Below are 26,305 nucleotides of genomic sequence, written 5' to 3'. Positions count from 1 at the left end.
ATGAAAACAAATCTGTCAGCAATTTATAATTTAATGTTTTCCAAAATGTATAAAGTCAATAAATCAAAGTCAGTGTGCTCTTATACAAAAATATACAATCTAATCAGTCATTCCTTCAGCTTCATCTGCAGCCCTAAAGCGGAATATTGCTTAGTTTGCGTATTAATAGACAAAACTTTCTTCAAGTACAGTAAAAATCGGTCCTACATACAGCAATCGATAATGTAACTTGGCTGGGTGGATGCTAATGCTAACATAAATACATTTCATTCGGAAATTTTAAAGGATTTGTCCGGATCCTGAAGGCTTGTGTGGCAAATGCCTAATAATAATAAAATGGAAATTTTCATAAAACCAGCAATTAACACATTGACCTCAATACAGTAGAATACTCAAAAAGAAAACCCAAACATTAAACAAAACATCAGTCACTCTGAGCTTAATTCTACTATAATAATATTTTCATCTAACCAAAGCAAATATTAAACATCCACATGTGAACGATGGAAAAATGTGTCCAAAAAAATTAAACACCGGCCAGCAGCAAAGCAAATGAGCTAATCATTAATAAAGCTTTTTTTTTCCATCTACTTGCACTTCATCTGTTGAGAACAGAGAAGAAGAAAGTATCCACGCTTCAGCCGCCGGCTGCTGGGCCTTCCTGCTCCTCCCGCTTGATTACTTTGCCTCCTGTAATAACAAAACAAAAAGCTCATCATATGTAAGAACCAAAACTGGTTCATGTTTGAAAAACTCTTAATATCTTGAATTTAAAAAATAAATAAAAGGTAAACCTTTGGACCCCTTAATCTGACTTTTCAGAAAAAGGGTATAGTCCATATGGAGCAAAAAAAGCAAGTCTGCCATGCAAAACTAAATTTAAGACAGCCAAACACCAGCTGGAATGTGCACACTAGCTGGCGAGATCTTTCCCCGAGTATTGTGTAAAAGGAGATGACTATAATAAACACTGGCCAGTGAGAGCGTTGTTACACGCACTTGCTGGTGCCAACCCACCCAGCGAAGTTATATGCACCTGCTGTCAATAGTGAGTCCAGTTTTTGTTACCAAATAAACAGATTATTTGTGACCAGATAAACAGAATGCCATCGCTGGTGTAATCCAGAATGCTGTTTTGCACACACTTCAAGGCGAGACCGAGCCGGATGTGATCCAAACACTTGCTGGTGAGATCCGGCAAGGCCAGTGTCACAGAAATGCTGATGGCCCAACGGCAGCCTGAATGTACACACTCGCCGGCGAGAGCCAGGCCACAGTAATGCATACACTTGCTGGTGAGATCCAGTCCACTGTTGCACACACACACTCTTGCCGACAGCCTACTGTAAAGCGTACATTTGCTGGAAAGATCCAGCCCACTGTTAGACATACATTCGCCGGCAAGTGTGTGCGTCATGATGAGAGTCAGCCGGCTTAGCTTCATTAGTCACAAAGCTCCGCCGTAGAGATCATGGAAACAAAGTCCAGATTCCCCAATGGCCCAGCAGTATATTTTTATGAAAGCTTGTCTGAGATCTGGAATATCTTATTAAAAACACCTGTGAACAGTTTTCAATTGTGGGGAATAAAATCACAGTATCCTTCAAAGAAAAAGGGACATTTTTGGGTACCTGTGTCCCTCCTTTGAACGCGATGTGGAATTTGGATGGTGTACGTCCCTGGAATTCCTGGTAAACCCGGACGTCCGGCATCACCTGGTAACATATACAAATGAAATTTTTACCAAGATTTCTGGATGGAACTGGATGTTACCTGGTTCTGACCTTCTGGTGCTGTGTTAGAATTTCACAGGAAATGGCCAAAATGGCCACTTGGAAACAAAATGGTGGACTTGCAAACAAAATGGTGTGATTTTGTTTGGATCCATATGACTTTTTTGTACATCTACTCATAATAAACACGCCAACCAAACTTCATGTTTGTACGTGAAACTACTTCATATGGACTATACCCTTATCTCCCTTGGGTCCCGGGTAGCCTCGGTCTCCTCTTGGACCGGCGATTCCTGGAGGACCAGCAATGGTGCCGTGAGCTGTGTCACGAGAAGAAGAATCAGTAAAAAGCTCAAGTTAGTTTGAACCTTTCCTTGATCTGAGCTCTTACTTCTAAAGAAATCCATGAGGTCAGCCGTGACGTTGCCATAGGCTGCGATCACACGGCTGTAACCGGGCGCTCCGGGGGGTCCCGGTGGGCCGGGAGGACCTTGAACAGCTCTTACATGAGTCCTCCAAGGACCCTCCACCAGGTAGTCCTGCAGCAAGCCTTGGTCTATGTGAGGAGAGGTACATACTGGTGTTTATTCCTGACTTTTAGTCGGAAGTAGTCTTTAAGTAGTCTGGACCTGGCTGTCACCTCTCATACTTTAGGAACAAAAATGATTTGTCTTTGTATTTGTTCAAAATGTTGACTTGAATAAATAATGTCCCAACAATCCCAAACAAGGTACACGTTTTTTCCTTTGAACGTGTTGAATTCCGTCTTGTCATGACGAATCATCCACTCACTCTTGATGTAGTCGGAAACTTTGATGGCCACATTGCTGTAGTCCATGGTCTCGCTCAGCTTGCTGACGTCAATTTCGTGCTGCTGCAAGGTGTAGCGGGAGTCGCTCTGAGAGGAGCTCTGACTCTGGCTGCTGTGGACGTAACCCGTCTCCCCGCGATCACCCTTCTGGCCTCTCGGTCCGGCAGGGCCCGGAGGTCCGGTGAGAGCGCGTCGGACGCTATCGGCTGATGGAAAAACAATGGTGATGTTTATGACGCTGTGATAATTACGAACATGGCAGCGGGTTGTAAAGTAGAAGCTTACTGGTCAGGTAGTCGTGAACCTCAGAACGGATGGTCTCCCGAGGGAAGGTTCCGCTATAAGTAACGGTGCCGCCGGAGCTCCCGGGTGGTCCTTGAGGGCCTGGAGGGCCAGGAGGCCCTGGAAGACCTCTGAAGCTAGAGCCTGTCAAACATTTAAGGTTGCCGTTTGAACTTTACGTCAAGAATTCCATCATGAGAGACTTTAGTCAAGACGTACATATTGGTAGCTATTGTACAATTGATCGTCAGAGCTCAAGCTGCTATGTTAGTTCTCAGAGTATGGCTAAAGCGTGACGTAAGCGTTTCTGCTTTCCCGCCTGTGTAGCAGGAGTTGTCGTTGCCGTCCGTACTCACCCTGCAGGTAACGCTGAAGCTCCTCCAAGCTGTATCCACGACCGCCCGTCCCCAACACGGTGGCAGTGGAGACCCCTGGCGGCCCCTGAGGACCAGGGGGACCAGGTTGGCCAGGAGTACCGGGAGGACCTGGAGGACCTTGGTGCACGGCAGAAGAGATCCATGTACGGAAGTCTGGATCTGTCCAGGATGGAAAAACATGGCGTCACTAATTTGACTGAGATGGAGGATGAAGTGGATATCGGGATCTGATTTACTTCTGACTAGCGCCGCATAATCGATCGAAACTGTTGCGTAGCCTGGGCCGCCTGAACCGCCTGCTCCTGGAGGCCCAGGGAGTCCTGGTGGTCCAGGTGGTCCTCTCGCGATTCCTCTTTCTGTTGACCAAAAGGAATTCAACACAAATGGCGTAACCAGTGTCATTTTTGATTCTGGACTTACCATTCATGATGTTGAAGACATATGTCGCGACCTCCTCAATACTGTAAATGCTAGAAATCCCTGCTGATGCACCTGGTGGTCCAGGTGGTCCTTGAGGACCCGGTGGGCCTGACATGTATCTCCTCACATCTTCTCCTAGAAATTATAGAGAGATATGTTTTAGCCACGACTCAACTCTGCGACCTCAAGTTGGTAAAAATTGGACAATTTGTTGTACTAACTCTGCAGCATGGCAATGAGACCACTGACTGTCAGGGCCCCTCCTGGTCCAGGCGGTCCAGGTGGTCCTGGGAGACCTCGAACGCCAATGCTAATGCCCGAGCTGGAGCCAGAACCTGCAATGGAGAAATGTAGTTTGGCAAACACGCAACTCAGTGTCAATAACAATGAGGATGACCCAAGACTCACGTTGCAAGTAGGCAACAAGACGAGCGGAGATCTCCTCAATGGAACCTGAGAAGGTTCCGGGTTGTCCGGGAGGTCCAGGTGGACCTGGAGGTCCGGGAATGCCAGACTGTCTGCTTCTACCTGTAAAATGATATATTTAGTCGTTATACTAATGGTCTTTGGAAGCACCATTCGAGCTTCAGGGAGAAAATTACTTAGGTAGTCTGTCAAGTATTGACGCATCTCAACAGACGAAGTGAAGGAGCCGGGCTGCCCAGGAGGTCCTTGAGGTCCTGGAGGACCAGGAGGCCCTGCGGTGACTGAGACTGAGCCTGAAAAAAGGCATATGAGGATGTTGCGGACTGTGCTCTCACTGGGGTCATTCCAGAACCTTAATTGCTATATTTTTATTCACTTCACTCAAGTAAGTGTCAAAATGACTCAACCTACCTCGAGAAGATCCTGGAATTCCAGGCGCTCCAGTGTCACCTAAAAAGCAGAGACAACAACCCTTCATTGGACATACTTAAAGCAGACGTTTTAGCTCCTTATTATCTTTACCTTTGACTCCCTGTGGTCCTGGCAGTCCAGGAGGCCCGGGTGGTCCAGGGGGTCCTTGCACTCGGTGTTCACCGGTATAAGTGGACACTGTAGGGGAACACAAAAAGTTTATTCCGGGAGATTGACACAATTTTCTGTGTGTGACCTTTTTGTAATGTTCCTAAGCTGACCTCTCTCCAAGCTTCCTGGTCTTCCTGGCAGGCCGGGTTGTCCTGGTTCACCTGGATTAATACAGTTAATTAATTATGCATATATACTCATACATATGGTGACAGTGTCTCCCCGCCTATTAAGTACTAATATAAAAGTATTCTTTGGCGCCATTTGGTCGCACCTTGGTGCCAAGTAACTATGTTTAAGTAAGAGGAGGAGCTTCAATTAGGCAGCCCATACCCCTGTCCAATGGAAAAGTAGTGCTTTGCCCCATCTTGTGGCATTAATACACACATTTTTGGGACTGATTTTCGCTATTGGCAAAAGGGCTCACTCACTCTCTATCCGGATCAATGAATACCAAAAATTCTAAAAATTCACCTTGATAGCCTCTCGGTCCAGGAGAACCTAAAGATAGATGGAAAAGTTTTTAGATATAAAAGATCCAAGATGAAAGATCACTCAGCGTTGGTCAAACCTGCAGATCCTTTCTGTCCAGCAGGCCCAGGTGGTCCCGGTGGGCCAGTATAAAAAGTTCCTGAGTGTTCAAATTGTTAACATTGTTAACTTTTATGGATTCTTTAAATTCTGTGTTCAATCCCACATGTTGATTGCATACCAGAGCTGGATGTAACAACAGAATCTCCTTTGTCGCCTTTAGGTCCTGGTCTTCCATAGCCTGTAGACAAGGAGTTGATTATACAATGAAAACTTTATCAGAACCATCAGGTGATACATACCTGGCTGACCTGGCGGTCCTGGTGGCCCAGGTGGACCCGGTGGGCCGGGTAGAGATGATACCCCACCGGAAGCAAACTGCCCTAAATCATTTAAAAGAAAAAAGTTCAAGTTTCTAGGAGGTCTTTATGAAAGTCATATTGAAACATGTTTTTTATATTTTCAGTTTTTTTTGTTTGTTTAATCCATATTTTCCATCTGCAATATGTCTTCTGGCCTGACCCCACACTTAGCAGACAGCCTTTCTCCTCAACCTTCATTTCCTGTCTGTCTCTCATGCATCCTGCTTAATTAAGGCTCACGTACTGCATTCCACGCGTTAATATGCAGAAGATAATATTACATCCAGAATAACAGTTGTATTTTTTTCTTTTTCAATCCAAACAGGAGAACAGTACTCACTCTCAGCTACGCTTGAGCTGAAACTCTCAGACGTCCTCACTGTTGATCCTGATTCTCCTCGGTCACCTTTAGGACCTACCAAAACCAGCAACATACACCATGTAGGTCAAATAAATCTAAATTATGTCTAAAATAACTTGTGAAGATGTGTGATGAATTACCTGCAGGACCGGCAGGGCCAGTTGGACCTAACGAGGTATATCACCACATAAAAACATACAATTATATAAAGATGGACGCTATTATTATGTTATTAACATGTTATTACAACCTTGAAAGAGGTTGTCTAACCTGATACTCCCTGAGGTCCGCGAGGCCCAGGTGGTCCAGGGATGTGTACAGTGGCAACACCGGCTGGAAAATGAGTGACAGATAAGCACCCTCACAATAAACACTACAAATGCAATGATAAGTTGACTTATGATTTCTATTCATTTTAATTCAGCACCCCAAAAAAACAACAACATGAAAATATGGTTTAGACATTGTCACATAACATGTGCTTTTCTTTGGTTAGTTACCTGCATTAATAATTCTTCCTGCCTCACCGGTATCACCTGAAAACAGAATTATATTAATTATTAATTAATTATTATAGCGATTTGTAAAGCCTGCAGTTTTTGTGCTGGTTTTGTACCTTTAGGACCTGCTTGACCTGGATTTCCTGGTAGTCCTGAAAGAAGAGGAAAACGTTGTTTCACTTCAGTCTTATTTAAATATTTGGAAGCAACAATTGTGAAATGGCCAAGCATGTTTGTTGTTAAGATTTTTTTTAATCTATACAGTCAATTCTAATGATTCAGAGGAGCATGGCAACACCTGGAGGTCCAGCATCTCCTGGCGGCCCAGCTGGCCCTCGAAGTCCAGGGTGCCCAGGGCTGCCGAGATCACCTGTGGGCACATATTTAAAAAAAATATATATATTTATCATTTACGAAAAGAAACTTTTAAAATTTTGTCTTTGGAGACAAATCAACTGTCTTGTGAATGGTATGTGAATGTCAAAACATGAACCAGAACTAACCCCTAGTATGAGTTGCATGGCAAACGAGAAATGCTTACCTCTTGAGCCTTTTGAACCGTCTTGTCCTGGTGATGGGGGGCGAGGATAAAACACAAGCAAACAGAATCAGAATTAGGCAAACTACTCTCTTGTGCCCCCAAAAGGATATTTGTGGTCCATATCCAAACAGTAAAATTCAAGTCAGAAAATGTCTTAGAGTTGATTTATGTAATTTTTTTAATTCAAATCATACAATTTCATTCAAATCCCCTGCATTAATGAACACTTCATTATCGTTGCAGTCATCTGGCAGTCCTGTGACTCACCTGTTGATCCCTTGGGTCCTTTCTCTCCAGACTGTCCAGGTAGACCAGGGAAACCACGATCACCTGACCAATCAGATGAGCCAATTTAGGTTTATTTTTGCTTTAATACATCTCAATATTAGACATGTGCTTTGTTCGACAAGACAATACCTTTAAGACCAGGTGGCCCTGCTTCACCACGGAAACCTTGAGGACCTAGTTGAACAAATAGATCATGTTTAAAAATAAGCAACCCAAAAACGTGTTGCCAATACCAGTCAAGCCAGTCACCCCCTGGTAGTCGTAGGGTGTCAAATCAATTTTGAGCGGTGTGGAGCAAAGAAGGTGCAGCACTTCTAGTACCTGGGGTCAACTCTTCAAAGCAATGCAGAATTGCAAGAGAGGCGAAGAAGAAAAAAGTAGAAAATATCAGCGCTAATCATGGAAGGAACAACCCCCACGAAAGTGAAAGAAGAGGTTTCTAGAACTGTAGTGAGATGAGCCCTGTTGTAAGATTTGGAGAGCAATGACAGGAGACAGAGTTGGACAAAGCTCTCTTTGGAAGAGACCAGGAAGGACAGGATCAGAAGGAAGAAAAGCACAGACTGACAGGTTTGGAGACAAAGCTACGGTAGAAGGAGTCTGGAAATGTTTCAGAGGCAAAGAGGAAGACCATAGAGGAGATTTATGATTATGGTGAAAGACTTGCAGATACGTGGAGTTAGAGCAGAAGCTGCATAGGACAGGGAGAGCTGGAAGAGAAAGATGCACTATGAAGACGCCTCAATTAGGGTTCAGTCCAAAGGGAAGGAAGGAGAAGAATCTTGCTTGAACAAAAGAGAGCAGGAAGGTGCTCACCTGGAGCTCCAAGCAGTCCCGAAGCACCTAAAGTGAATCATCAGTGTCGAGTTAAAGTCAATACTGCAGATGGGAAATTTAATTACGATTAAAAACTCTTGGGGTGGTCTCACCTTTTTGACCAGGGACTCCAGGTTCCCCAGAATTACCTTCCAGAACAAAAACAATGAAATACTGAAGATTGGCAAGACTTCCCGGTGATCTTTGTTTTTTTTATAAACCTGTAACACTGCTTGGATCACTACCGCTGTCCTGTCCTATTTGCTTCCGATTGTGTCTCTTCCTCACATATTTTAGGACTTCCAGTTCACTTATCAATGTAATGCTAACTTTTGGCTCAGTACTTCTGTCCTAGCCTGTCCTGTTCAGTCCTGTCCTGTTTGTTACTTATCGCATCTCTTCCTCAAAGGGTTTAGCTTTGCCTTCCAAATCCAACTATAGGTACAATGCAACTCACATGTTTCCCACAGTTTTTCCAATCCACATATCAGTATCATAAAAGGCTGACGCATGGCCTTCCCAAGTCCACATTAGTTACAATACAACTCCTGGATGAGTAACCCTATCCTGTCCTGTCCTGTCCTGTATCATTCTGTCTTATTAGCAAGTTGTCACACCACATTCTCACATGGAGCCTCACTGCCTTTCCAGTCCACATATCAACGCAACCTTACTCTAGGCTCTCTACTTCTCTTGTCCTGTCCTGCCCTGTCCTGTGTCCTACCCAAAAGACAACAAAAGGAGTATATCAACCTCAAGACATATTGCTCCAACATACTGCATGACGCAGCAGCTCAACTAGACTGGTACAAAATGTTTTGTCTCATGTACCTTTGTCACCTTTAGAACCAAATCCTGGTTCGCCTCTGGGTCCAGCAGGACCTTCTCGCCCCCTCAAACCAGGAGGACCCTCCATTCCCTGTTCACCTGCAGACACATGCAGACGCTTTAAAATCCATTTTTAAACAGTTTGTACACTCTACGTGTATTGTACTGATAGCCGTACCATGGCTTCCTTTTTGGCCCTTTGGACCCTGAGGACCCTCGTGACCAATTGGACCGGGAGCACCTGAGGTCAAAAAGGGTTGATATGAGCAGACAATATGGGAAAGGTATCGATTAAATGTAATATACACTTCAGAACTATGAGAGGGTACAAAAAAAAATCATCTATCCCTCAATGATCAAGAAAGCAATCACGACTTCTAAAGACTTTTGTCAGACTTGATTTTGTGTAAAACAAAACACATTTTACAGAACAATTGAATACAGAGAGAATATTGCGACAAATCTTTTCTCATCAGAGGTTGGAAATTTATCATCCTAGTGTAATGCCATTCAAGTCCTGATTCCCTACCTGGAAATCCGGTTTGACCAGTGTCACCTGTGATAAGTAAAACACACAATCGCTTTGTGTTAATGGGATTGCGCCGATAAGAAAGCACCAAGAACAGAAATATATTCTATTATTAAAATAAAGTGGATAAAGAATGAACATAAGAGAATGAAAATAGATACATAAATAAATATAAAGTGTAACTAAGCTAATCGTCACAAAAATCACTCTGTTATATTTATGTGTTGACATGTGCCTTTAAGGGGTGTGGCCGAATTATAGAAATAAAAAACGTCACCTTTCGGTCCAGGAAGTCCTCTTTCTCCTTGCATTGTAGCTGTTATGAAAGCTGGAAAATAAGAAGAAAATTATATATGCTGTATGTCATCCACAATCATGACATAAGAAAGGTTAACATAGTTTTATATTTTTCATTATAGTCTTGTTTTGACTTTTAGTTTTTAAAGTCAGTTACGATATCAGTTTTTCTTTTTGTAAAAATGCTTTGTTTGAGTTTCGTTTTTATTAGTATTAGTCTTAGTTTTTTAATATATCATTGCAGTCCTGCGGAAAAAAAAGTATGTGCAATTTTTTAAACTTTCACGTTAATGGTCTATGACGCAGAGATCCCATTCAAGTAAAAACAAAAAAATCGGAAAAAATGGACAGTGTTTTTCATAGGACAGCGACGATATGTAGAATTTGTCAAGTGCAAGATTTAAAATAAACATAAATAAATAAATAAATAAATATTACTAAGTAGGTCAACTATAATTCTCATATTTGACCGTGTTTTTGTTGTTCGGATGTACAGCAATACTGAAATAAACATTTAAAACTCCGAAAGCTTTTTCAATTTTAGTTTTAGTTATTTCATTATCGTTCATTAACTATAAGAATCTCGGTCATGAGTTACCTTGGAATGCCTGCGACTGCATTTCCCCTCTCACCATCCGCTGGATGGCCATGTGAAGTGCAGCAGCGTCCACGTAACCGCCGGTGCCGCTGGTCCAGAAACCGTTGGCGAACGTTTGACCGTCCCTGTGGCTCACGCTGGAGGTGCCAGAGAAGCTGGTTGTGTGGCTCGAGGTGTGGCTAGAGGAGGAGTCGCTGCCAATGCTGCCGGTGCCGCCAGCGCCGCCCAAGCTGGTGCCACTGGTGCCTGCGCCGCCGCTGGAGCCGGTTCCACTGGCACCAGCACCAGTTCCGCCACCGATGTGGGTACCGCTAGTAATGATGGTAGTACGTCCAGAACTAGAGCCGCCACCAAAGCTGGTGCCTGCGCCCCCACTTGAGCCGGTCCCAGTGGCTCCGCCCGCACCTACGCTGGTTCCACTAGACCCAGCTCCAGCGCCAGCCATACTAGTTCCACTAGCCCCAGCGCCACCTACACTGCTACCGCTAGCTCCAGCTCCACCTGTGCTGGTACCACCGGTTTCACCAGCACCTCCAGCACCAGCTCCGGCGCTGACACCTACACCCCCAGCGGAAGTACCACCCCCAGCACCAGCACCAGCAGCAACTCCAATTTGCGTTCCAGAGCTGGAGTCCGAACCTCCTCCTCCTCCGCCTGGTCCGAACACGAATATGTCCGTTTTGGATTGGCTGCCACCGTCCACGAAGGTGTTGCCGCCGAGACCCACCAGACGACTGGTGCGAGCAGAGATGATGGCCGACTCGTTCTCCAGAGTGGCCACCCGGTTCTTCAGTTTTCTCACGTCTTCGGCTAAAAACGACAATGGGATCATTTGTTTAATTTTGCTGAACAACATAAATATATACATTTTCCTGTATAAGGAAATCGATTTAGGCATGAAAATATGCCCCTGAGATGGTAAAAACAGTCTCAGGAAAGACATCGGCACAATATGAATCAGTGTTATTGAACAATAATAATGAAAAAAATACCCCCAAATATTTTGTTAGATTAGTTTGTGAGCTTAATATAATTTATATCTGTCATAAAGAAAGTTGAACCAACATTCAATTCAGGCGCTAGTTGTTCGAATTGTAATAACTAGTTTATCTCAATGTTATTGGATACTAATAATTCCTTTCGACAATTCACAAGAAATTAGTAGGCAATAAGTCCGCATAGGCATTTTAATACATTACAATTAGGTTTAAATTATTGACATTGTAATAAACAGTTTATTACAATGGTATAGGACAATTTTAGTTCAAGAATGCTTAAACTTTTTATTTAACTTTATTTTAATCCAGGTAAGGAAATTCAGAACATATTCTCATTTGCAATGCTGATCTCGCTGCAGACAACACCATAATAATTGATGAGAATTATCTTCTTGCATTGTATAAAGTAGTTCATTACAATGTTATTGGGCAGTAAGAATTTGTGATATTTTGCTAAGACCTCACCCAGAGCAATGAGGCCGAAGAGGAGTCCGAGCAGGAGCAGGAAGAGAAGCAGGAACGCCAGCAGCCACTTCCACCACGAGCAACAGGCGTCAAAGCAGCAGCACCAGCCGCCGCCACAGGCACCGCCCTTCTTGCGAAGCTCTGCGGACGAAGCCCACGGTTAATTCAAATATAACTCAAAAATCTCTATTTATGAAAACACATGCGGAAAAAAGAACCAAACTACATACGTGCATGCGTGCCTTTGTCTTTCATTAAAACGCCCGATGATCCATCTGGTGGATTCACACATCTTTAGCTCGAGGAATGAATGCAGAAGTAATGTTGTGGTTTCAGACTCACAATAAGCGTTTCCTGTCCCTGCCTTGAGCTGTGCCCCTTCACCGTAGCTTGTGATAAGCTTCTCCTTCTGGATGGAGTCGCCCGAGAGGGAACCTGAAACATCACAGCCCGTCGGTTGTCGATATTTATATTTCTGACCGCGCAAAGGTGCGCCTCACCTGCTCCTGTAGTCCGAGTGAACTGCTTGCCGCTGTCTTTGGCCAAAATAAGTGTTTCCGTGTCCCTGGCGTTGTCCTTGTCTGAATTCACAAACGTATAGTCCTTGTACGCGTCCCCGTTTTGGGATCGGGCGGCTGGACAGCACACAGATGACAAAGTCAATAATGTCATAGATAGCAGTGTGTAATCCTGCCAATGGGACTCCTCAAATCATAATAGTTAGATCCTTTAACTAAATTGATGTATTAGTGTTTCTGCAGAATTTTAGGATTTAAATTCTAAATTAACATGTAATAGGTAGTTTATTACAAAGTAATTACACAATAATAAGAACATTCTTTACAGTAAAATGAATGTGTGTTTTGGCAGTAGAAACACTTTCATCCACCAGGGGGCGGTAGAGCAGCTTACTTGAAGAGACTCCTGTGCCAACAACACCACCTCCGCCAACGCCAGCCACATTTTTCTGCATTCCATATGCTGTCACATAACAAACATGGAAGGGTTAACGCTCAAAGCACATGTTTCATCATATTTGATGTTAGGACCTTTTGAAAATGCGTACTTGTCATGCTTGCATTTGCGCCACTTGAAGTGATTGCACCGCCAGAAGCGGGCGCCAGATTATTCTGAAAGCCATAAACTGTTGGGAAATCATGAGTCATGAGTCAATCATGTCTTTAAAGGCAAGAATTGGTTATACAATAGAGGAAATTAATTTAAGGAGAAGCATACTTTAAAAGTTTCGTAAGTGGAGCAGTTTAGCTATGATTGTGTTGAATGATCGGTTTTTAGAAATTTGTATGTCTATGAGTATTATTTTGTTTACCATTTTTTGATTCTACAATATAAATTACACTATAGTAATATTTAGCAAATCTAATTTAAATATATAACTAACATTTCTAAATAGCTCACCTGACAGCGAGGGTGCGGCCAGGCCGATGGGTGTCGCTCCCCCCGACATGTTATTGGCGCCGGCCTGGTACGAGTAACTACTGCCTGCGCCCGCCACAGCCGCGGTGGTGCCGGCGGCGGAGGGCAAGGTGGAAGTGGACCACGGGAAGGCCGGAAGCGCCGCATCCGAGTCGTACCTCACACCGGTGTCGTGGATGCCCGATTTCTGACTAATACTGTACTGGGATGACCTCACACCAGTGTCGTAATGGCCGGACCTCAAACTACCGCCATACTGGGATGATATGGCGCCAGTATCGTATTGGCCTGACCTCAGACTGCCATTATACTGGGCGGATACGGCACCAGTATTCTGCGTCAGGGATCTGACGCCGGTATCGTACTGTCCAACTTTGGCGCCACCATTGTACTGTCCTGTCCACACGCCGGTATCATACGATAATGACCTCACACCGGCACCGTACTGGGCCGATCTCACGCCAGCGTCATACGTGACCGACCTGACGCCGATGTCCGACCTCCCTGCGTCACTATAGTGGCCGGATTTGAGACTGCCTTCATAATGGCTGGTTTTGCCGCCTGTATCAAAGTGGCCGGCTGTCAGGCCCGTTTCTAGCAAGCCGGATGAGTCCACGGTATGGAAGCCACCCGATCTGGCGCCGGAACCAAATGTCAACACTGTGAAAGAGAAAACATTCATGAAATGCAGTAGCTCACAAAATGGCGTCGCATTAGTAAAAGATAATTTACAGTTTACAGTCTCCTCAAAATAACACACAGCCGTTAATTTAAAAGGCAACAAAAGTGTGAACACCACTAAAGTGGCAAAATGATTTAAAAACGATTGAAAAACCTCATCGCGTGTGTGTGAATCTTCGTACATTTACAAGTTCTAGATGCCAATACATTTTTGTAAATTATCAGATCTTTTCATTGGACAAAAATGTAAAGCCTGTATAAAAAACTGAATGTAAAGTCCCCTCAAAATAACTTTTAGCATTTGTTTTTAAACGGATGGCAACAAAAGTGAGTCCACCCCTAAGTGGGAATATCCAAATTGGGCCATTAGTGTCAATATTTTCTGTTTTCCTGAAAAAAATGGGAAGGGTGAATTCACACTTGTGTTCAACGCTTTTAAAATGTCTCATTTGTGCTGATGTTGTTTTATTGTCCACGTGTACCTAATGAAAAGTCCGGTGTGGCCATGCAACACATGCACATTGTTGTACTGCATTCGGTCTATTCTTGTCATTTTGAAGAGAGAACCTTCAGAGCAAATTTTCTTTCATCTACAGAAAAGAAAGTCTTTGCGTGTATGAAATCTTCCCCGTGGAGTCACTTTCACAGGAAAGCAGATGTTGCGTGTGACTAACGAGCTGTAATAGTAAACCCAAAGTGGGGTAGAGACAAAGTGTCTGCGCATGTGCGTGGGAGTTGGACAGAGGGGGGTCAAATACCCGACTGCGAGGCCCGAGAGGTCACCGAGATGGTCTGGGTCTCCACGCTGGCCTTCTTGGGTCCGCTCATGATGGCCGAGGTGCTGGAGGCGCGGACGGGACTGGAGCTGCTGGAGCGAACCTTCAGCAGTTTCTTCACGTCGTCAAGCTCCGCCCCTGCACGGACGATTGTAATGTAAACATTTTAAGTTGACACTCAGGTTCGATCCAACCATTCATCCCGTTTCACCCTCCCCAAAAATGATGAAACTGTTTTTTGCCATTTTTTTTGCTTCGATTTGGCCATTGTACTACTTCTTCTGGTGTGCCACTAGGGGGCAGTATAAAACAGATGTAGAAACACACACAAAGTGTTTCCCAATTGATTCAGTAAGCCACGGTGATGTGATTCATTCTTCGCAAAGGATAAAGAAAATATGCCCGTGACAAGTTATTTTAGCTATCTGTTTGTAGCTCCCCCATAAAAAAATCTGTTGCTTAAGAGGCTCGGACACAGTAACCCAGATGCTATTTGTTAGCCCGTCTATGGTGTTTTGCATTGCTTGTTAGTATTAAGCAACACATACTTTGTATAATACTGCATAAAACATACCGTGATAAAGTCATAAATAGAATGTATAGAATTGAAGAAATGTAACAACATTTTGTGCAAATCGTCTTTTTTTTTTTTAGTTTTTAGTCGATTTTGTTTGCTTTTATCTACGCTAGCTCATATTTTCCAATGATTTCATGCTTCAATTCAACGGACATCACTTCCTCTCAGTTCTCATTTTTCAGTTGCGTCGTCTTCATTTTAAAGTTGCAGAGAAGGCCTGACTGAGAGTGTGCAAAGTGGTTTCCCCCTTGAAGTTAAAGAACAGAACACTCCTCCCCAACAAATAGGAAGCAGCTGGGTAATCGGACACCCGGCCCATGTGGGGTTCAGTCTGCTAAAACCGCACCGACTGCCTACTGCGTGTCTGCCTCGTCCAGGAATAGACGGCCTTTTTGCGTTTTTTTACTGTGAATTTTAGTTTGCGGTGCTTTAGTTTGGGGTTTCCGACTGCATTTCGCGCAAAGACGTCTCTCGCGTCCTGACCTGGCTGTCATGTTGTCGTGTTGTGATACTTCCAGCTGATATCATGGAAAATGTACTTTTTAACAACTTGTATCCAAATAGTTTGGTCATAGCCGAGTCATCACTTGTGAACTGAAACAACCAAGTTGTGTACTGGTTTACAAAAATAACCACATTTAGCCTTCTATGACAAGCAAGGCTGGGTGAAGATCAAGAGCCACTTTCAAGCAGGAACATCCACAATCTTCCATTACTCTCATGTCACGGCTCAAAGGTAAGCAGAGCTGCATTGATTTTTATTGGATGCACATATTAGCATTAGCTTCTGATAACCCCCACAAACGTGATTGCTGTGTCTCGGTGTCGTGCTTTTGTTTGTGTGAAGCACATTGAGTTGCCTCGTGCATGAAATGTGCTATATAAATGCAGTTACATTTCCCTTGCCTTTAAAAAAAAAAAAAAAGAAATAAAAGAGCAACTGAGAGAATGAATGTGGATGGAATGGCTGCCGTGATTCGCTTGACTTCAGCAGGGGGCGTGAAGAGTGAGCAGCAGCATGTGGCAAACAGTGAGTCACTTGTACCACCGCTGCCGCCAAATGTGCGCCAGAAGCAGCACATTGCAAAGAAAAGCCGCAATCAAGCCCATCTGACTGCCAGATTGGATTTTGTGCTAAGGCCACATGTTCGCCATCGACATAAACACGCATGGGACAAATCCAGGAATTACATTTGCGGCAACTCCAAAAAACGTGACTCGAAAGTAGCCTGTAAAGTATCCACGAGGTCTCTTCATCCAAATAAAGATGCTTTGTTGTCGCTTTGTGATATGTTACATAACGAACAAAAAGTGGAGCCGACTCACATCTGCCGGCCGTGGGAGAGGCGCTTTGCAGCCGGGCGCGGATCTCGCTTTCTGGGCAGCAACAACGGAACAAAGAAAATCCAGATTACAATCAAGAAGGGAGAATAAATATTCGCGTGCAGGTGTTGCGGAAAATGAGCGTGTAACCTCTGCTCTCGCTTCTCCCTCTGCTGTTGCCAGAGCCTGGAAAGTCCACAAAACAAAATCGAAATTATTAGGCATGCCTTGTTTTGGTTTAATTTGCATTATTATCAGTGAATACATATTTTTTGGCCTTCAATAATTATATTAACTTCTAACACTCCAAAAGGTTCACTGGTATTTTTTGCAGCGTGCGATGTTGCATTGTTGCATTTTTTTGTGTGTGTGTTTCTGCATTTGCCTGTCAGATATTTTCCTTTATGGCCTTTATTGGAATACTGCTCTCTGAGTCATTTTTTTAAAACAGAGTACGATGATTTTCTTGTCATCTGTTTTTGATACTTCTCGCAAATTTTTTAATCCTTGTTTCTTTCATAAACAGAAGAGGTTTTTGTTCATTCTGCTAAATTGTCCATGTGATACACAATAAAAAAAAAATTAAAATTCAACAAATGTGATCCAGAATTTATTCAATGAAAGAAATTAGCCTGTAATTTTTGTTGCATTGCCATGTAAGATCTAAAATTGGTCAATTGAAAGGATAATTGAAAAGTATTCGTAAATATATGTTCTGTTTTTTTTAATAAAATAAATAAATATTTATATGCTATTTGCTAATTTACATATTGGCAGAATTACATTTTTAAACCTATTCTGCGGAATTCCTTGAACAACTTGCATTTTAGCAGTTTATGCATTTCACGCACGCTATTAGCCCATAAAATGCCAACAAAGCCCTGTCTAATAGAAAAGTAGTGCTTTGGTGCCATCTTGTGCCATCAACAGGTAATTCTAAAGCATTTATGGGGAGAAACGATTACTTTCAGAAATGTGTTTCTGAGGTTTCCTATTTAGCTTAGAAGCTTAGAGGTTGTCAAATGCACTTACAATAGATTCCATAGTCTTTGCGGGAAAATTCCGGAGAGGAATTGGCACTGGAACTCCCTGGAAGAGACACAATAGGGCAGCACAAGTATAAAGCACGCCCTTACGTGGCCCCGTGGCTTCCTTCACCACCCTCTTGCCAACTTGTTTAACGACCCACTCACCCTCGTAACCTCCAGAGCGGTTGGAACCCACGTGCTTCCTGTCCGAGGAGATGGCGGAGGTGGCCTGCGTTCTCTTGCCGCCGCCCGACGAGCTGACCTTGGTCACTGAGCTGACGACGTAGCTGCTTCCTCCTCCACCACCGCTGCCGTAACCCTCGCCGTCCAGGTAGCTGCCAGCACCGTCGCCGACTGCGATGGCGTCTCCTCCCAGGTAAACCCCCGAGGAGGAGCTGTAGTTACTGCTGCTCACGCCCACTGAGGCTGATGAGCGACACGCGATTAGCGTGTGCATCACCTTTCAGTCGTAGTGGCGTTGTATCATAAGCATGACATTTTTGTAAATATTTGATTTTGCCTTTTTATGGGACGCCATGAAAGAAATGACATACTGATTCAATGTAAAGGAGTCAGTGAACAAATTGTAGAACGGAGTAAACGTACTATCCCTTTAAAACAACTCGGGTCAAATCAACAAGCAACAAACGTGAGTCTTCCTCAAAGTGAAAATGTCCAAATTGAGCCTAAAGTGTCAAAATTATCCCTTTACTGATTAAAGAATTGTGTCATGTCCTCCCAAACGTCGCAAATTGTCCAACTGTGTGTGTCCTGGTAAACATTATCACCATGAATCATTTTTGTAAGTATTGACTATCTTTTTATACAACAACACTAAATCAGGGTACAGTTTTTATGACAAGGTGAGTTAACGGTTGCCGCAAAATAACCCAGCACATACCCATTCATATCCAAATAGCTGGCAACAAAAGTGAGTACACCCCGAAGTGAGACCGTCCAAATTGGGACCAAATATTTTGTGTTTTAATGAAGTTGTTGTTTTGTTGTGCATGCGTGCCTAATGAAGAGTCCGCGGGCAACAAAAGTGAGCACACCCCTTAGTAAAAAGGTGAAAATGAATGAAAACACGTTCCACTCGGAACAGGTTTTGCTACGGTCAACCAAAGAATTTGAGTGCTGTGATATATTCCTCAAGTGAGTGTTCTACAGCTGCACAAGTTCAAATTTGCATTGATTCCTCTCCGAGTGGACTCAAGAGTCAGTATCTGAACTTTTCCCCACTTAGCTCCCATTGGTGCATTGGCGACTCACAAGAAGTGAAGTAACTAGTGCTGCTCTTCTGGGTTAAGATGTTCTTCTCCAAGGCTCCTCCTGCCGCACCTCCACCGCTCGTGCTGGCCATGTTCCTGTGACTCGATCCGCCGGTTCCCTCTAGCAACCAGAAGATACACAGCAAAACACGCAAGCTGCCATTACTCAGCGGGCACTTCCCTCCGAGCCGCACGCTTGTAATTACTGCGTTATGCCTTGGCTCCAACGTCAACAATTAAAAGCGAGCGCAACCATGGGACGGAGACACTCACTTGGCGGCAGCGATGTCAGTCTCCCGGTGGATGTCAGGGACTCCGTCAAAACTGAGAGGACACAAGGAAAAATTATTCGTTTGTGAATAATCCAAGGAGTCTCTCTACAAAAAAAAGCATGTGTTTACTTTAACATCAACTCTAATCCCTGTTTAAGCAACTGTCGACTGAGCGGCTGCCTGATGATTATTCCCAAATCCATTAGTGAGTGGCATGCTGGAGTGCAGTTTTAGTACTTTTGACTGGGCACAAGCCATTAAAAATGACTTTTTGTTTTGCTTTGACCGATTGTTAAGTTTCCAGGTTAAGGGAAAGTGCTTTTCCGCTCCTCCAGTGGCCCCTTAAATGGAATTGTAAATTTAAGTGCACAAAAATTAGACATCCCCGTTGTGGTTGCTGTTCAATGGAAAACACAAATCTTCTATTTTTAAATTTAGCTTGAGAATGAAAATATCTCAGATTAAACATTTTATTTCAGAAGTATAAAAGGGGCTTGGTTTTTCTTTTTAAGTTACAAATTTTGGAGTTAGAATACATTTTTCACTAGAAAGCAACTAATTAACATTGTTCCCTAATCAATCAAATCTGATTAATCCCGGCTGTAAACTGTATTTAGCGCAATTTTAATTGTACATTCAAAGTATTTCTAAATTACCATTCGCTCTACCAATTGTTGACCAAACATGTGCCAGATGATTATTTCCAAATCCATTAACGCTGAACGTACTGATGGTGACATGCTGGAACACAGTTCAGAATATCTTTAATATTTCCTCTTACTGTTATTGTGGTTGAAGTTTGCAGTGGTGTAAAATAAATTACTTTGCCCCTGTCATACTGCCAAATAAGTTTAGCAAAATGATCGACTCAGTATAACACAGTGCCACCACAATAACAAATATATTGTTCCACGATGACTGTCTAAAAAACAAACCCCAAAAAAACTATTCTTTTCAAGCAGCATTTTTTGATACGGCTCTTGTATTGGATCTGATGAAATAGCGCGGTTGCCAGCTTCAGATTTTTGGGGGGTTACAGCAGTGGGGAAAGAATGGACAGAATATTGACTAACTGCATCTGTCCAATAAATCATGAATACATTCCCCCAAAATATCAGGGGAGGAATGTAAGCCTGCCTTAAGTTTAAATCATTTTTCTTTTTTATCCATCAACATCTGCCTATGTACCTACCTAGCTAGCTAGCTAGCTAGCTACCTAAATACTACCGCTATCTAGCTATCATCTACCTAACTAGCTAGCTACCAACTACCGTCTACCTACCTACCTCGCAAGCTCACTCCCAACCACCCCTATTTAGCTAGCGAATAGTTAGGCTAATTACACATCTATGCAGCTAGCTACATACTTAGGCTAATTACACATCTATCTATCTAGCTAACCATATATTCATCTGTGTTTCTACACATCTATCTAGCTACCCTTCTTCCTATACCTATATAAAAAAGCTATCTGCCCATGAATCATTCAAACTATTTGTCTACGTACCTAGTCTCTTCATATCTACTTTGTATGTCATCGTCTACCAAGCAATCTGTTTATCTATCTATCATCCTATCTGCCCATCTCTCTTTGCTGTAATACAAATACAACTTTATTTTCTTTTGCAATGGAGTGTTCAGTGTCCAGTAAGTGTGCAGCGTATTTACTTCTTGGATGTGATCATTAATAATAATAACGATCATACCAAGGAAAAGCTCGACTTGTGTGTAACGTCATCCTATCTCCCTGTTCTTGACCCCCACCTTCCTCCTCTTCCTCCTCTTGCAGACTTTTATGGACTTCTCCGTTTCGTCGTCAAGCCTGCAAGCTAACGGCAAACATACTTTTGCTATTAACCGCTTTGGCATGGCTGCCAACAAGCCTTCCGGACGCCAAGCCGGGTGTCCATTTGTTAACTCTGTTTAGGGTTTGGCTTCCTCACACCTTTGTAATGTGTTTTTCCCCTCCTTTCCCTTTTATGCACTTTGCCTCTTACTGAGCTTAACTGAGTGGAGGTGATTATATTTAGAGGTGACACATCAAGAAAAGTATGGTCTGACATTTTGCGTCCACTTGTATTTTATCACCAGACGGGACTTGACCTCACATGTTGATTATTAAAGCTACTGCTATGTGCAAAGATGGCCAGGAGGGTTTAAATGTGAGACGAGGGGACGGGGAAGTCGGGGAAATTTGAAAGGTGAGACTTGCATGCGAAAGTGACAGTCTGCGCGAGACAAAAGGTGGCAGCGGTTTGGAAAGGTAACTCTAACCTGGCAGGAGCGCCTGTGGAGTGTTAGCTGGGGTCTTTGAAAGCAACATAACATCAGATGAAAGGGTCAAGTGGCTGCTGTTGAGCATGTCATAAATGCATGTACACATGACAATCATGTCCAAATCAAGTCATGAGACAGTGGAACCTCTAAAGTCCAATGTTACGGAATACTTCTAATACAAACAAGACTCTAAAGTTTCACAGAACACAGTGTGACAATCTGGTAAGCTAGTTGTGTTGGTAAAATATAATTAAAAATTTTAAATCATATGCAATCAAACAGTTCTTGCCGCTCTGCTGAATGTGTCAAATCATATCCAACTAAGTCAAGTGTCTTTCTTATATTTAATTATTCGACCAGCAAAAACACATCTCCATAAAGCATTTGGTGGCTAGAACATATCCCACCAAGTCATCGCAGGGATTTCCATACCGTGACAATTTGAGGCGTTAGCCACCGACTAGCTCTCAAGCTAACAGGCTTTCTGGATTCACCTTGGCTAGCGGAAAGGTTTGCGGGCTTGTCTGTGGCATCAAGTCCTCTGGGAATTTATTTAAAGAATGACACCTGTAATTGCGGCATCCAGGGAGCATAGCTAGCTAGCTTGCGGCAGACAGGCCTAGTTAGCTAAATTGCTATTGTCTCGGATAATCGTTGATACGGACAAAGGTTCTCGAGTTCTTATATGGAGGGGGGGGGGGGCTGGCTCATGTTGGGGCCCAAGGGAAACTGAAATGGTGAAAATCAGTTTAACGTTAGGGCTCCACTGTTTAGTACTAAAAACTTTATAACACAGACACTAAAATTTCCTCTACAATTTATGCTTGTAATTTGTTGTCTTGTTTTTAAAGATTTAAACAGTGTGCATTAGTAAACTCAAATGTGGGAGGGGTTAAACCACTCCTGAAAATATTTTTTGATGTGTTCTCTCTATATGGTGGAGTTTTAGCTCTTGCTGGTGGGCCTCGAATGTAATGTATCCCCTGCAATTAGCAGGGGTTCCCTGTGTCTACATGTACAAGCATCAGAAATACTTCAAACATTGCCTGGCCACAGTTTGGAACAGACTATTTCTATTTCCATTATTTCCTCAGGGAAAAAAGTGCTTTTCGAATGCAAACAAATTTGCGGTTGACCAGTTGGGTTTGTCCTCAGAGGTTCCACTGTATCGTATTACACGGCAAAGACTTCAGAAACCTCACCCCGTTCTTCCGCCAAGTCTCCCGAGAAGTCGGCCAGTCGCGTTAGCTCGTCCATCCCATTTTATCTGCTTGACAGGATGACAACACGATGACCGCACTCACGTTACTGTGCGTGTGCACCAACTGTTGTTATGCTTCCAATGCGGTTAAATGGCAATTGAGCGATAAAAACGACAATCCAATGAGAAGTGGGGGGAAAGCACAAGAGTGTCACAAGATTCACTTGAGATTTTAGGGTGAGGGAGGTCACGAGATGAGCATGGAACTCATGCTTTCATTGGAAATTTCATGCCGCTGGAGCACAATCTTATTTGTAAACAGCAAGTTTTGCTTGTTCCAAACTTTTGGAGGAGTCTATTTCCAGCTATTTAGGCATAAGAAAGGGAACTACCAGCCTCTACGGTATTGTTTATACCTTTTCAGTGACGATTAAAGACATTTGCCCCTTGCTCCAAAAGCTAAATGTCAAGCCTACTCCAAAAGATGGACTGTGGTGGACCACAAGGGTCAACTCTAAGCACATTTTGTTTGTAATTTGGGTTCTCATAACACTTACTCCAAAATGTTGGACCGTCATTTAAGGTGTTCAAAACGATTCACAACCCCCTTATTTCTGCTTTGAGTCTGCATTTTAAAGTTGCTTACAATTGTGGTACTGAGTGGTACAAAAATAAATAAATAAATAAATAAATTTGAGAACCAAAGGCGTAAAAAGTAAACGTCAGCAAACATACATTAAAGCTGGGCCTCCGGGGTAACTGTTTATACAGTAACTCTTTGGGGCCAGAAGAGTCACATGCCATGCTGTAAAAGCCAAATGTCAAGGGTAGAAAAGCAACATCTTTGAACGTACAAGCCCTTGTACCTTACAAGGACTAATCATGTCCATTTTTGTCCTTGAACACAACACATTTTACCTCCCTCAACATGTCGAAGCCCTTCTGAATAGCTGATATATCAGTTCAATAGAATTGACAAAACAGGGCGAGAAAGGCTCTAAAGCTGCATTATTGTGCTCAACAAAGGCTCAAAAGGCCAGATACAAGCCACTCACCACACCCTGACGATATTTAATATATCCAACATTTTTCCCATTTCCTCAATCTGCCATTAACACGTGCTGGTACTGTTTTTTTTTCCACCTCCAATGCTGACAAGACACTTTTTGCATCTAAAGAATCCACATCCTAAATTTCTTTAAGTTACCTAGTAGCCTGTTTAACTTCACCTCATAACCTGGGAATATAAATAACATATAGAGGGGGTTGCTGTCATAGTAAGTAGTCAAAGGGGGGAGAGGTCAAGTCCTGGAATATATTTAGGAGAGATGCAAATAGACCACTAAAGAGCATGTAAAACTATCCAGTGGTCATGGAACGCACTCATTTTAACGGACCCAAAAAAGATTGCATACAAGAGAATTTTGTGCATTTACAAACTCAAAGCATAAGCAGAGAAAGTCCTTGAAAACTTCCAGAGTAAAGTGATTACCATTAAGGCACACTCAGCAAGGGGAAAAAAGCAGCAAAATCGTGCTTTTAATAGTATTTCCAGTTTCTGTGTTCATACCTCCAGCCAACGAAGTCAATCAAGTCCCCCCGTCCGCGTGGAGCTCCTTCGGGGAGGGGGGGCAGCGTGCGCGAAGAAGCCCTGGGATGTTCCTAAAAAAAGTCCTCTCCGCTCCTTGTTGTGACTTTTTTGTTGCCCAAGTAAAGTCGCAACTGAGATTTGCGGGAAGCGGTCCCGGCCGCGCCCCTCAGCGCCGCTTGGCAGGCAGGTGTAGCAGTGCGCAACTCCAAAGTCCCACAGTCGCAGAGAACACGTGAACGCGTCTGTCTGCAAACTTGAAAACAGTGAGTGAAAACTCCTCCTGCAGCTCTGTGGCCACAACTGCTTCCCAAATGTTTTTTTCTTCTTGGAGGAGGGGGTGGGAACTTTTATTCCCTATCATTTATTGGAGTGGAGGGCTATTGTGTGTAGAAGGAAAACTCATCCTGTTGCAGCTGGATCACATCTGCTGCGCACATTGGACAATTGGCATGCAGTTTGTGGCTTGCAGCCACTGCTATTACACTGCGTTATTGTACTGTACTTTATCACATACAGTGCAAGCACAGTATTTTGAAGAAGACACTTAAGCATGTGAAACTTTTTTTCTACAAAGGCGTGCGTGTGACAGTTTAACTGTATAATTACAAGCGGCACTCCATACTTAGTTTCATGGACCACGCAAAAAAAAAAAGACACTTTTAACCGACACTGAATGTAATAAAAATGAGCTATGAAGTGCATAAAAAGTCAACACACCGCATCCAAATTCCAGGTTTTTGTGATATTTAAAAAACGAGATCAAGTATAATCATTTCTAAACGTTTTTTACCACAACAAGTCCAGTTGTTCCAGTGGGCTTTTGCGACTTTTTTTGCCGGAAAATTTTGTCCTAACACTACCGAAACTGACACGAAGGCCGCCCCTTCAGTGTTGCGGTCAGCCTCTTGACTGCTTCCCTGACCAATTTTCTTCTCATCAAATTTGGTCACTGTTGTGCAATATTTTCTCTGCTGTCTTCAATGTGTTCCATTTAATGCCTTGGAAATTGTTTTTCTACAATTGTCATGACTGATACCTTTGAACAAGGAGATCTTTACTAATCATGAAAATGTCAGGAAAAGCCTCCGAGAACATCCAAACTTCATGTGAGGTTAATCAGATGCACTTTAAATTGTGATAGGTGCAGCCTAGGTAAAATCATTTTTGTAATTTTTATGGGTATGTAGCCTTATGTCAAAGCTTTATATTGCGCCAAAACCTTGTACCTCCGAAATTTTCACTTTTCAGGAGACCCCAAAAATGGCAACATTTGTTCAACCAAAGCACTGCATTGTGAAAGAGAGCAAGAACATGCAATTAATTATTTGTATAATTATTATTTACTTCCATCCCAGAACAAAAAAAATATCCTCTAGTTTTACAAAGGCTGTTTACAAGTAAATTATCCTTCAAGTAAAGAAACATTTATTCTTAAACGGCACTCGGTGGATAAAAAACGCTTTTTGTAAGGCTTCCGACCATTTACTTTTGTGCAACTTGGCGCGAACGGGCATTCTTTATCTCTCCAGCGAGGAGCCATTAGAGCTGGTGGGATCCCTGAGCCACCACGCCCATGCGGCACTGACCTCCACCCACCCGCATGACTCACGGCGAGCGTGACTCGGTTCTGCTCCACTGATGGAAAACAAATGGCCCAGAGGACAGTGAGACAGGCGAAGGAGGGAGGAGGGAAAGGGCGGGGAGGGTGGGGGGTCTCCACTCACATCTACAGTATGTGCAAGCTTAAATGAATCCAAACCTAATGGGAAAGGGAATGTTTTTTAAAAAATGACAAGGATTCCATGGCTGCAAGGGAAAAAAAGTTGGAAATGCTGAAAGTATTTTTTTTTCAGCAGACAGTTTGGATCCAACTTGTTTGTGCTGTGCAGAACTGATAAAACACAACGAGCAGATTAGCTTTGCATAAACATATTGTGGTCCAAAGGTTCAATACGAGGCAATGATTACTTTATTACTGTAGCTCTCACACGAGGAATAGAATATGTAAACACTGTTTATGCACCATGGGAATATTTTAACGCACCAGCAGGACATATTCACGAGCTGCAGTTTGGTACCGAAGTATTTGGACAATGTTGAGTGTTTTGCTCAAGCACTCCCAAAAT

General features: G+C 43.1%; 1 protein-coding gene across 1 annotated transcript; it reads right to left on the bottom strand.

The window, feature by feature from the left end:
• Nucleotides 1-15: 15 nt before the first annotated feature.
• On the bottom strand, nucleotides 16-24,467 carry col17a1b (collagen, type XVII, alpha 1b). The gene is made up of 51 exons (XM_088305298.1): nucleotides 24,159-24,467; nucleotides 22,590-22,654; nucleotides 19,112-19,162; nucleotides 18,840-18,959; nucleotides 17,733-17,993; nucleotides 17,572-17,628; nucleotides 16,690-16,725; nucleotides 16,543-16,593; nucleotides 14,622-14,777; nucleotides 13,165-13,842; nucleotides 12,812-12,889; nucleotides 12,658-12,726; nucleotides 12,246-12,380; nucleotides 12,088-12,180; nucleotides 11,976-12,020; nucleotides 11,746-11,886; nucleotides 10,283-11,092; nucleotides 9,665-9,715; nucleotides 9,388-9,414; nucleotides 9,037-9,099; nucleotides 8,862-8,957; nucleotides 8,144-8,179; nucleotides 8,031-8,057; nucleotides 7,344-7,388; nucleotides 7,194-7,256; nucleotides 6,927-6,953; nucleotides 6,684-6,755; nucleotides 6,502-6,537; nucleotides 6,386-6,421; nucleotides 6,156-6,218; nucleotides 6,026-6,052; nucleotides 5,865-5,939; nucleotides 5,465-5,545; nucleotides 5,344-5,403; nucleotides 5,203-5,262; nucleotides 5,106-5,132; nucleotides 4,742-4,792; nucleotides 4,572-4,658; nucleotides 4,461-4,499; nucleotides 4,226-4,330; nucleotides 4,032-4,151; nucleotides 3,845-3,958; nucleotides 3,624-3,758; nucleotides 3,440-3,559; nucleotides 3,183-3,362; nucleotides 2,830-2,970; nucleotides 2,526-2,750; nucleotides 2,125-2,289; nucleotides 1,973-2,053; nucleotides 1,632-1,715; nucleotides 16-690 (listed from the first exon to the last, which is right to left on the bottom strand). The coding sequence occupies exons 2-51, from the start codon at nucleotides 22,642-22,644 to the stop codon at nucleotides 638-640; spliced, it is 5,508 nt and encodes a 1,835-aa protein (XP_088161424.1). The 5' UTR covers nucleotides 22,645-22,654; nucleotides 24,159-24,467; the 3' UTR covers nucleotides 16-637.
• Between the last annotated feature and the right edge of the window lie 1,838 nt (nucleotides 24,468-26,305).

Source organism: Idiotropiscis lumnitzeri, chromosome 9 (assembly GCF_059441095.1).
Source record: "Idiotropiscis lumnitzeri isolate Australia: NSW breed Sydney's pygmy pipehorse chromosome 9, RoL_Ilum_1.0, whole genome shotgun sequence".
Classification (NCBI taxonomy): domain Eukaryota; kingdom Metazoa; phylum Chordata; class Actinopteri; order Syngnathiformes; family Syngnathidae; genus Idiotropiscis; species Idiotropiscis lumnitzeri.
This window is presented reverse-complemented; position numbering and strand designations above follow the sequence as displayed.

Excerpts from the sequence above, each read along its gene's own strand:
- col17a1b (XM_088305298.1), bottom strand. The coding sequence starts at position 22,644 with ATGGACGAGCTAACGCGACTGGCCGACTTCTCGGGAGACTTGGCGGAA. Across the intron at positions 5,404-5,464 it reads AGGACCGCCAGGTCAGCCAG|GCTATGGAAGACCAGGACCT; the intron begins GTATGTATCACC and ends CCTTGTCTACAG. Across the intron at positions 5,133-5,202 it reads TGGACAGAAAGGATCTGCAG|GTTCTCCTGGACCGAGAGGC; the intron begins GTTTGACCAACG and ends ATCTATCTTTAG.